This window comes from Sphaeramia orbicularis, chromosome 19 (assembly GCF_902148855.1).
Source record: "Sphaeramia orbicularis chromosome 19, fSphaOr1.1, whole genome shotgun sequence".
Taxonomy (NCBI): Eukaryota; Metazoa; Chordata; class Actinopteri; order Kurtiformes; family Apogonidae; genus Sphaeramia; species Sphaeramia orbicularis.
In genome coordinates, this window is record NC_043975.1 from 24446979 (window position 1) to 24459522 (window position 12544).

At 37.5% G+C, this 12544-nt stretch overlaps 1 protein-coding gene across 1 annotated transcript in view; it reads right to left on the reverse strand.

Annotated features, from left to right (window-relative positions):
• The window catches only part of tanc2b (tetratricopeptide repeat, ankyrin repeat and coiled-coil containing 2b), a 178639-nt gene that overhangs the window by 125092 nt on the left and 41003 nt on the right, over positions 1 to 12544 (reverse strand). Inside the window, exon 3 of the mRNA XM_030122662.1 lies at positions 7061 to 7165. Coding sequence (XP_029978522.1) covers positions 7061 to 7127 — 67 coding nt within the window. The 5' untranslated portion in view covers positions 7128 to 7165. The remainder of the gene's footprint in view (positions 1 to 7060; positions 7166 to 12544) is intronic.

Sequence of the window (12544 nt, forward strand, 5' to 3'; positions counted from 1 at the left end):
AGAAAAATATTAACATCATCCATTTAAATGAACAGCGAAAGATCAATCAAGGAGAGAGGAATATGCATTTATCTTTCCAAATGTGCAAATTAATTTTAAAGTGGCATCAATATGGAAGCTTCTGTCTGAATCGGAGCAGAAAAAAAATAATGTTGCACCTGGTGCCCTATCTTTCATGTATGGAAAAAAAAAAGGTGTGGGTGGCTGATCAACCCATCCAATTATTCTAATTTAAATAAGGAAACGCATGCAATGTGAAGAGCTCACCTAATATTTTCCTTGGTTGGCTTGTAATTTTAGTACAATATTATTAGTACAACTATTATTAGTTATTATTAGTCTCAATCAACCCTCAAAAAACAATTTAACAGAATTAGACTAAAATGAACAAGTGCAGGAATCAACCTGAACAAATACTAAGTAGCATTCAGGATAACATTCTTAGACTATTTAAAGGCAAAGTTGTGGGACTAAACCACTGTTTGGCTTTCCTAGTGACGATCGGTGTGAATGCAGTTCCCAACAGACAATAATTACGTTTACACTGCATTAGGCCATGCTGTTGTGACGCTGCTTTTTGCCTTAGAGTGCAAAGTGTGTTTGCTGATCTGATGATCTCTAATTAGATTTCTCCACCACTGTGGAAAATGAGCCATCAATTAGCGAGCTGTGATTAGAGGGACCCATTTGATTCCTGTCAAGCACCTGCTGCCTTCAGACTTACTGGAACGTTCCATGTTTGCCTGAGGAGAAGAACGAAGCTGCTTCTTTATTGTTAAAAATAAAAAAGAGAAATCATGGGTATTTTGAACATTTCCACAAAAGGAACTTTAAACTGGCAGCAAGCTCATGTATACTTTACTAATGGAAAGAACAAGACAAGTGCGTCAAAAATATATTTTCCACATATTTTTGAAGATAATAACATTCTGTAATATTTTTGTTCACTGTGCGTCATCCTTTCTTCCTCTTTAATGCTGTGCATCTGGTTTCAACACACCATACACAAAAGCTGGTGACTGTCATAATGAATTTTTTATAAGTGAAATTGGTGAAATACAGTTGTTCAACACAGTAGTTGACTGTCTATGAAGTACCTGTTTTGGTGTAGTTTTCTTTACATGAGCTAATTCTTTGCAATTGACGTTGCTTTTGCTTTTGCTTGTGGAACCAAATGTTCTTTTTCTGTTTTCCTCCATTTCCAGGTTGTGGTTGAATTTATTTGCTTTATATGACAATGCACGTCACAAAGATATGCCTATTGTGCATGCACATTGCAATGACAATGCTTTAACTATATATTGCACAGCCCTACATTACATAAAACCACAGGCAAAGCAATCAATATGCACCCAAGTCAATGTTGCAACTGAGAAAATTTTCCCCGCTTTCCATTTTCAGGTAGGTAAAAATAGCCACATCTTGTTACTAACATATTAGTTTCAGTCTGTGGTGTGAGCACGTGCACATGGGTGTCAGCCACATTTTGTCTGCTAAACTGCTGCGCTCCAAGTCAATCTCTCTCAGGGCTAATTAGTCATGCAACAGCTCCTTGTCCAGACACCCTGACCCTTCAACCCCATTTCTCATTTTCCAATCAGCCACTGCCACAAACTGTAATTGCGATGTCAGGCAGCTGACTGTTTCAAGTCCAGACCCACTTTTTCTCTTTTGCATGAGACCAGCAAGGACAGCAGTCAAAGATTTCTACATAATGTCACAGAAAACTATATTCCTCCTCTTCAGTTCACACGGCAGAATCCCAATGTAATATCTGACACCACAAGGGAGCTTTTTTTTTTTCTCACATTCACATTTTGACCATGTGCGATCCAAGCAGGTCTACTTTGCTTTACAAGCTGCTGCAGGCAATAGTAACAGTGGGTCGCTGTGTGATGAAGAGCACTTACACACAAATACACACACTGGCTGAAGTCTGATCTGCATCTTAATGAAAACACTCAGAGCGTAACTGATATCTAAACACTGCTGCTGCAGTAACGACAAGACATTTGACCTTTTTGTTTAAAGAGCTTGAAACTCAGGGTGTGAGATTTTCAAACATTCACATCACATCCTGAACAGCAGCTGAATCATCGTGTCGTTGGACTGAGAAGAACAACAGCATGTTACAGACTGACTCCCAAACTGCGAATGATAGCGTCTACGGACAAAACAGGCACCATGTAGTGTCCGTAGAGATAACACCCAATTTCCTGAGTGTGTCACCATAGAGATTTGTCCAATTCAGCATCACCACAATCAGAACAGCTTATCTGGGTTATTCAATTTAAAAAATGCCATTCAAAAGCTTAGCAACTTGGGGCTCACACAATTTTTCCATTGCAGATCAAGGCACAGCTGGCTCATCTGTCGCCTGCAGATTAGTGGGACTATTCCCTTCGCAGCTCTGGTATGGCTGCAGCCAGAAGCTCACTTGTGAAAACATCAGAGGTGGACAAAAATCATTTTATCTCACAATCACACATTTGAGCCAAAGAACATTTGAGGGCATCTACATAGAGAGGCATTTTGTAAGAGTCCACCTCTTGAGTTGAACGCTCCTCCCACTCAAGCTAAGGATGCAGCATCCTCTGTCTGCCATAAGCTGATAAACTACTGGTGCCACAACAAGCCCTTTGGATGTCCTTGGAAGGCTTTAGGGTGTCTTTGGATATGTATTTTCCTCTTGGAAATATAGTTCTGATGAGCATAGTTTATGTGTTTCAATAAAATTGGAAGGGGTCACGCGTGCATTTTTACATATCGATGGCCAAAAAACAAAACCTCCTATCTGCAAATTTTTAGATTTTGAGTTATCACATTAAATGGTGAGAACAAGGATGACTTCACATTTTCAGTCTATCTGCAAGATAATCCCGCCCTTTCTTATGGCATGAAGGTCACCTGACAACAACAACAAGGACCATACTATAATAAAACTAAACAATCAATCAATCAATCAATCAAATTTTATTTATATAGCGCCAAATCATAACAAAAGTTATCTCATGACACTTCACATATAGAGTTGGTCAAAACCAGACTCTAAACCAATTGACAGAAACCCAACAGAATCCTCCAGAATCCACGTTTTTTTTGTTTCCTGAAAAAAGTGATTTTTTCAGATAGGAGGTTTTGTATTGTGGCCATCGATATGTCCTACAAACTGCACAATATACAGATGTTCCCATAGAGGAGATATACTTCAAGTGTGGAACTCCTCGGCTGAAGGGAACCACTTCCTTGCAAAACACTGCAGGGTACTACTCTGTAGTGCTGCCGCGATTAGTCGACCTAATCGATGTAATCAACTGTGAAAATTAGCTGACAACATTTTTTTTAGTTGACGAGTCATTTTACTATTGACCGCCTATTTATTTTTGGCCACGGCACCTGGGGAATCCATGCCAGCACTGGCGCCTGCAGTACCTCAGAGAGAGAGAGACCCCAGTCTTATAAGCGTCTTAAGTTTCATTCCCCCACTCTTACGGTTCACCCCACCCCATTCCGTGGATCCGTGCGCACCAGTTCATCCCCCCTCCCCCCGGTCCGCAGATCTGTGAGCACCCATTCACCCTCCCCCCTTCCTCCGGTCCATGCATCCCTGAACATCCATTCATCCTCCCCCACTCTCTTGATTGTTTGTTTGGTAATATTTAAGTTATTTATATTGATTACATTTGTCATAGTACAGGTGACATTTTAGGTTTTGGCCCTTGAGTTGTATTCAAAATAAAATGGACACAAAAAAAGAATAAACACTCGATTTTAAAAAAAAAAATTTGTCATTTAGATTAGTTGACTTATCAAAAAATTTGTCAAAAGATTTATCGTTAGAAAATTACTCGTTGGTGGCAGCACTACTACTCTGGTTCCATCCTGCAAAGTCCATAAACACACAAATAGAGAAACAGAAAAAAAAAAACCAAAGGCATAGAGGAGGTAGGTTTATCAGCATCAGTCTTGAAGCATTTACAAAGGGCCTCATTCAACAATATTCTCATATTCTGTTCATACTATTTTACTTTCTCGTACTTTTTTTTCTGCCACGTAAGATTAAGCAAACACTTCACTGTGTAAATGACCAGTGTAAACATGTTGAATGTCAGCTGTGCATAATGGATCGCGAGTTCAAGGGAACTGTAAATTAGCATAATTAACCTATGCCATATAATTAACCTTATACCACATTAAGCATCATGTCCTGCCATATAAGATTTCATTCACATAAATGTTACCAGAGAGGAAAAGGGAGAATTTCATGCCACATCTGCAGTCATAACTGAACATGAGGAAGCAACACAAAAAGCAGTGTCTGTTAGTGATGCATGTACTGAAATGATATCAGTGAGATATCATCAGCAGTACTGAGAATCTAATACAAATTAAGTTCGACACATGAAAATAAATGAAAAAAAAAAAAGTCTGAAACAAGCTTCGTGACCAGAGAAGGAGGAGGAAAAAAGTAATGTGATTTGTACATTACAGTCCATGATGCTTTCAGTGGGTTGTATATCATAGATTTGTTTCTGTTTTTGATTTTTTTTGATAAAGACAAGCTATCTGTAAGGGTCTGAATCTCTCATAAAATTTCTTAGAACCTCAGAAAAAAACAAAGTATGAAAAAAATGGTTAAATGCCACAAATGATCTTTAAAAAATCACTAATACATGGCATTAAAATAAAACTGTGTTGCACAATATGAACAAGTCTGACTTGACTACTTCAAGTTGTACAAATAACTTCCAACTACAATTTCCATTTCATTAGAAAAAATGTGGAAAAATGGTCCTTTTAATATATATTTATTGCAGGATGCTTTATTTTGGCTGTTTACTGTGACCAGTTCATGAGCATTATCGTAATAGTCAGCAGCTGAGGACTGAAGATGACCTGCGCTCAAGTGGAAAGCATTTAATTCAAGTATGACAGATACACAACAGGAAGTGAGACTATCCCTGAATGAAGCCCTCATGTTCAATTTTAGAGAGGAGGACATTCTTCTATCACTAAAAAAAACAAATGTGTCCCCAAACTTGGGTAAAAGAAAGACTGAAGGACAGACCTGGAAACATAATCAAATCTATAATTATGTTTAATGATTTAAGTTCACTGTTCTGTCTTTACCACACAATCCACGTCAAAATTATTTTATCTGTACCAACTGAGGTGGTGACTTGGTAAAAGCCCTTAGAAGTGGTATTTTCACACCATAACAGAGACTCTATCCCGGGGGGAGACAGTTAAGACAGTGGAGGTTGTTATATTGCCCTGGTAATAACCCGAAACTTATTACATTCAAGTAAGAGTTACTGTACCATACAAAATGAGCAGTCCAAGCTCTTCCAAGTGTTGCTCTTGGCTGGGATTATCTCCCACATCAAAAGCTCTGCTCCTTTAAGTGAGCACTTTACAAGACTTGTCCTGATTGACAGTAATGCATGAACAAAGAGCTCTATGTGGTTTTACTATGGACTTTATAAAAACATTGCTTGTTAAATGGTTATTTCATCTGTCTGCATAAAAACGAAACAAAGATCATGCACAGATGTATTAACCAAATGTGGGAAAATGTCCTTCTTTATCATGAATATAATAAGTCTCAAGTCTGGACTATCAAGTCTCAAGTCGAGTTGCAAGATAAGACTAATAGGCCTCAAGTCAAGTTCAAGTCCTAAATATTTTTGCGTCCATTGTACAGATGTTACCTCAAATTAATGCCATCTTAAATGTCTAAATGGTCCAGTATGTAAGTTTTGGGGGTATTTAGATGGACCCAGTTGCAAAAAATAAGTATAATTGAATGTTCACAGTTATATTTTCAGTAGCATATAATCACTTTGTGTTTTATAGTGAATAGTATCCAACATAAAGCTAAATTAACATAATTTATTATGTTTAAGTGTGGACCAGTTTTAATGTCACCTTAACCACAAAGCCCAGAATGGACAAAACAAACACTAGTTCGAACAAGGCTGTTTCCACCAAGAGGTGAGTATTCAGTTAGTTGCAGTCTGCAGCTTCACCACTAGATGACATTAAATATCACACACACTGAACCTTTAATAGAATTTTGTCACATATGCTAACTAATGCCTGTTTTATTAGTTTAACTTACGTCGACTAGGCACAGCTTTTTTAGGCCTATCTCTTTTGTGCTAAAAAAAGACCACCAGGGACTATCAGATTCTGTTTCTAGTTCCACCTCTGAGGTTTCACACAAGCCATAGTGATACTAAATGTAGATGGTCAATCCATAATGTCAAATTGTGGAGCACTGTTAGACTGGCAATAGCCTCCAAAGTCTAAATACCTATCGACATCTTAAAGTTGTTTTCAGATATTTTCAAGTTAAGTTCAATTTCTCTGTAAAGCATGTGGCAAAACATAACCTAAACTACATTATTTTGAAAGTGGCTCAGATGTTAATTCACTTCTCCCCCTAACCCCAACCTTAAACAAGTCTGGTGGAAGCTACAAGAATAAAGTCACAGCTGGAGTCTGACTTAAGTTCTTGATCTGCGTTTAATATGAAACTGACTGTCTTACATCCAACAGAACTTAGATATAATTTTATGGATTTTTAGTTTCAATTAACTTTATTGGTTCGACCACATATTGGTTATTAGAATGCTAGAAAAACAGGTGGACTGCAGTGATACCCATCAAAATATAGCCATCCCCCCCAAGTAGAACTAACCAATCAAGGATAGCTCAAAAAGCACCTCCGTGAATGCATAATGAAAAAGTTTTTACACCACAAAATGTAAAATCATGCCGTCACAGCCACTGAAAACTGGCATTACGTTTTCACAAGCAGAGATACTAACAATTCAAGCAGCAGGGTTTGAGTACTGAGTTTGTCTGGATCTATTTTAAGCACCAAACAGGTTTTTAGTAGACTTCAGCGGTCACAGATTGCTCTTTAAGAAGAAGTAAGAACCAAAATACATTTCATCTTCCACGCTGAGTGTCACTGCTTCCTAAAATACACCCACAGAGCTGTTGAACACCTTCTGCCTCATTGTTTGTGGCTGGCATCAGAAAACAGACTCACCACTGCTGCGACTCTTACGGTTAGCCTTCCCCCCCGTCAGCAGCATCTTCAAGCTGTTCCTAAACATGATTGCAGCAGATGCCTGGGACTAGACTACAGAAGAATCTGTTGGGGAGAAAAACACAATACATAATATTGTAATTATTACAGTATGACCAAATGTCTACAGCACTCATTATGCACTTGGCACAGATATAAGAACACAGGAAAAAAACCAAAAAAAAAACAATGCTAAACTGTCAGAAAATTGAGCTAGAATAAGACGCTACAAGGCACAGGTTTGATTAAGTTAAGACAAGAACCCCCCACCCCCCCATATAAACATATCTCTAGTGCGAGCTCTCATACGGCAGCAGATGTTGTCCATTAGATGGGAGTGACTCAGCAAAGCCCCACAGACGGTCTCCAGCTGAGAAGTCTGTTATGGACCCAAACAATAAAAAGGAGGAGGACATGGAAAAGCTCTTGGAAAGCCTCCCCAACCCCCCCTCTCCCCAACAATGCCCAAACTCAATGTTTTTAACAATCCCTCCCTGACCTTGAGAAGAGGTCTAAGAGGCTTCCAGGATCATAACAGTACCAACACACACAGAGGCACACGGAGGAAATGGAAATAACAATGAGGCAATGCATGATATTAGTAACAGCCAGGTGGAATCTGAACCCCACAACTTTTAATATATTTTTTTTTTCTCCTAAGTTGTTTTTTTTTTATTGAATTTTTATTTTGTAACAATCTTAACTGTACAATTGAATGTACATAAAATATAACAACTATGTGTAATACCAACCCTGATGCACCTCAAGGATTCTTGCCAGAGATCTTCTGATATTTCTAGAACCAATTCCGCTTCCCATTGCTTTTTCTGGATATCGAAAGAGTTCTTTGTATGGTGATTAACGGCTAAAATTTACTTAGGGGGTCAAATGAGTGGCCATTTTTGTCAAAAAAAAAAAGTTGTAAGAAATGCATAGAACTGTGTTGAAATAATGCTAATACATTTGTGCACAGACTACTGATATTATTTGACAGTGGAAGCTATATTTTCAGAAATATTGGATTTTGAATAGCATGTGTATGTGAAAACTTTTGCTGACGGACGGACGTGACAGTGGACGGACGTGACATTACCCATGATGATCTGGTCAGTACCAGTACTTTATTAGTAATAAACTTATATACTTACTATCGCTAATTCTCCTCTTATTCATAAATGTTAGTATTGTGGATCTAAAACAATAACAGCTTGACAAAAACACAAAATGTGGCAGTGGACAGATGTGATATGGTTGTTACGGATCCCATCACACTGATGCTCGGCAGCCACGTCACTGTTTTCACAAATGATCCCTGTGCAAAAACAAGTATCAGAATTATTTATTGTATAGTTTATCATCATACTAAAGAGTAAATAACAATATAGAATTGTTATTTCTTTATAAAAATGCTTATTATTAGAAAACTGTTGATTTAAAAAGTGACGTGTAACATTCTTAATGTATGTATTTGCGTAACATAAGCAGGATGGATCAGCACCATACTCCATATTGCAACCTGTAAAAATAAAACGTGATATGCAGTATATAATCTTGTAAGAAAAGTTGGGGAATCTAAAAGAATAGAATATTTGTTTTCAGGTAAATTCAGTTAAAATATAATTTGGCCATTTGTGACATGAAAATATACCATTAACTGTGATGAAATTGGACATTTTTGACCTGAAAACATAGTTCATTTGACCATCAACATGTTGCAACAGAACTGAAATCCTGTAAATTTGCATAACTTGCATTTACCAACACAAAGTTCCTTTGGGGATTCACTTATATTGATTTCTTATGCACAAAGACATAAATAAGATCTCCAAGCATTTTTTTAGCCATTAAGCAAAGAATATACTCTTCTGAAACTTTCAATATCTTGAGTGAATACAATAAATTTGGCTTGGTTTTTATATTTTTATAATAATTTCTAAGTGACAAGCAAATATGACAGAAACGAATGGCAGAAATCTTACCAAAAGAAATAACACACAGCCTGGTCAAGAAAAATCCCCACCTGGATTTAACAAAGCAATTAAGTAAAAGCCTCCTGTTGGATAATTACTGCAGTGATTAATATGTTTCAGCTGCAACAACTTATTTAACCATAACTGATGCAGTGAGTATCTCATTTCTATAACAACTGTGACAGAAGACATATTGAAAGAAAGAAAGAAAGAAAGAAAGAAAGAAAGAAAGAAAGAAAGAAACTTTTAGCACAAGTTCACACCTGTCAAGCATATTATTAAATCCCAGAAGGATAGTGGTGAATCATCATCTTCAAGGAAGAAATGTTGTCAGAAAAAAACATCTTAAACAATAGATCTCAAGGATATATTTAATAAGGAAAGTAAGAACATTTTCACACCCACAATATGTGTGAGAGAGAAAGACAGAACTGTGTAACCTTAAAAAAAACACATATCAGTGAAGAAGGCTAATCAGAAAAAAAGCTTCAATTTGATGAGGACCATAAAGACTGGACTGTGGAGTGATGAGTGGATCATGGTGAGAAGAGAAGTGGATGAAGTGATTACCCATCATGCCTAGTGCCTATAGTACAAGTCTGTGGGGGGCAGTGGTATGATCTGGGGTTGCTTAATTTGGTCAGGCCTAGGATCAGCAGCAATATGTGTCCAAAAAATTAGGTCAGCTGAACCTGAATAAACTAAATAACCAGACAATATCAGACACAAACTGTAAAAGAGTGGCTCAAGGGTCATGAGACATCATTTTCACACCACATAGTCCAGACCTGAATCCCACTGAGAATCTTTGAGATGTGCTGTAGAAGACTTTACTCAGAGGTCTAACTTACTCATCTTCAAATACAAGAACTTAGCCAAAAATGATGCAACTACGGACAGAAATAAATGTTGTGACATTGCAAAAAGCTTACTGAAACAATGCCAGGGAGATTGAGTGCCGTTATCAAAGCAAAAGGCAGCCTAGTAAAGAGCAATTATGTGAGCCAGGCTGTATAGAACTTTTTATTTTGTATCTCTATGAGTATTGTTGTTTTAACTCTAGTCCAGCCTTTAACAACTGAAACTTGAAAAAGACTGGAAACCTTGGGTAGTTTAACCCTTGTGTGGTGTTCAGATTTTTGTTATTCAGCCAGTGTTCGTGGGTCTGGTGGACTCGCTGCATTATTGGGTTTTTAATTCAACATAATCAAACAATTTTATGTTAAAATATTCAACAGATGTTTACTTCAACATAAAAAGCATGTATGTTAATTTTTGCCTTAGCTAGATCAAATCTATGAATTAAAGTGCTACTCATTTATAGTTTGTTTTTTTAATAAAATGCAATATAATCAAGATATGAGAGGAAAACATTCATAAAAAAATAATTACTCATCATTTTTCTTTCAATAAAAAATTTAAACGGATCCCACAGACCCTAACATCATACAAGGGTTAACCGCACTGACCTACAGGTTCAATAATATTATGCAGCTTGACTAGTTAACTCCAAATGAGCCTACATTGTTAAGGTACTTGATTTAACCAGTTAATCCACTGTGAGGTGAAGTAAAACATACAACAACACTAAAACCGAGAAGCAGTTTCTGTTGAGTTTTGGCACAGTTATTCACTTATTTGATGAAAAAGTCAGGAAAACTGAAGGAGAGGGCAATTTTAACAAGAGCAAATTATACCAGAGTGTAATTAGGGAGAACTGCTGTAGCCGGCGACAAACCCTTCTTAAATCACCTCAGCAGCCCTTCTGACATTATTCAAGCTGTGATTGCTTGTTTGTTTGGAAAAGCATAAGTGGCAACACTCTGATCATTTTTCTATTAATGACCATTATAATATGTATTTTCATTTCTGCACATTTTCAGGAGTGTGGAGACAGGCACTATGTGAACTTACTTGTCTAAGCATGAAGGTAAATACTTTTCAACAGACAGCCTAAAAAAAAAATTGCTTTAAATACACTACAATAATTGACATGCAATAGTATTATTAAGAGTGCACAGTGAATTACTTTCTACTTAACCACCTTTCTGAAATGAAATGACCATATGCCGCGTTTGCTACTGACTAAACAACTGCTGACTGGTTATCTGCAAGGTGGTGTTTGATGGGCTTGTGCATCTAATAATGTTTTGGACAGCAGGTTCCATTTCTCTTCCCACCCAATAACTGTGTCAGAAAATGATCACAGGCACAGGCCCAGATCAAAGCCGATGCAAATGAGGGTTCTGACATTATCACTTGATGTAAGATCAGAACAAACACTTCAGTTACTGTAAAAGGGGCAATATTTCTACTCCCCATAAAGTCATTGTGAACGTTTCTTAACGGCAATGATTTAGAGGGATCACGGATAATAAATATTTTTGACCTTATTTGTCGAGCAGTGCAGTGTCACCATGCCGTTATGGCAGGTTCCCTCTAAATAAAAGATGAGGTCTGATGAGGCTCTGCAAAGAATGGCTGACATATTTCTTTGTGAGGTTTGGCCCAGATCCTGAAGCAACTACTCTCTAGTGGAGTGAATAAAACCCTAAAATGACACCAGGGACTGAAATAGTTTTATCAAACTCCTACAGTTTTGTGTATAACAATAATTTAGTGATGTTAGGCAACCATATATCCACATAAATGTGATAATTAGTCCATAAATATGTGCTGAATTGTATAAGGAAAGAGCAGGTACATAAATTATAGTATCCTCATGGCAATGTGGCTTTTATTATTACAATGATGAAATATTTTTATTTTATTTGCTGAAAGGATTTCAATTAACCTATTTTTGTTATTTCTGACTATTGTTATGGGGTCTGATTATTTTTCTTCACTTAATTTGCATTATCTTTCTGATTTTTCTCTGTATAATATGTGATGTCGATCTTCGGTCTGCAGTCAGCCTCAAGTGGTTCTTTTAGCTGTGGGTAAGAATTAGTTAGCAGCTTAATCACAGTAATCACTGTAGCTGCTTGGTGATACAGTGACACAGCTGAGCCTGACACCTACCAGACGACTAGATAAAAAGCATGAGTCACTTCAAAAACACCAGTGGAGTTTCAAGGTGGCTCTAAAATACGTCATATAAACCCCAGTATATGTCATACTGTGAGTTGAGAGGAAAACCACTGGCTGCGTTAATGGTATCAGGTTGATTTAGTTCAACTTTTCACCTCACTGCTTTTCTACCATTGTGAAGAAGTGGTGCACCGCGCTAAATAAACATGACGGTAATGAGGGACTGTGTTATCATGTAGCGCCATGCAAACTCTTCCCTCTGTTTGCGGTCCATTGATCGGTATGAATCATGCACATTCTATGACACGATGTAGACACTAGTGAGAGAGTGTGAGGTGATTACTGGGTCAGATCCATTGGCATGCAGGTTTGTCCCCGGGGAGGGCATCTGCACATGTCCTTATGAACCCAATGCAAGTCACCGCATCTTCACCTCAGCAAAAAA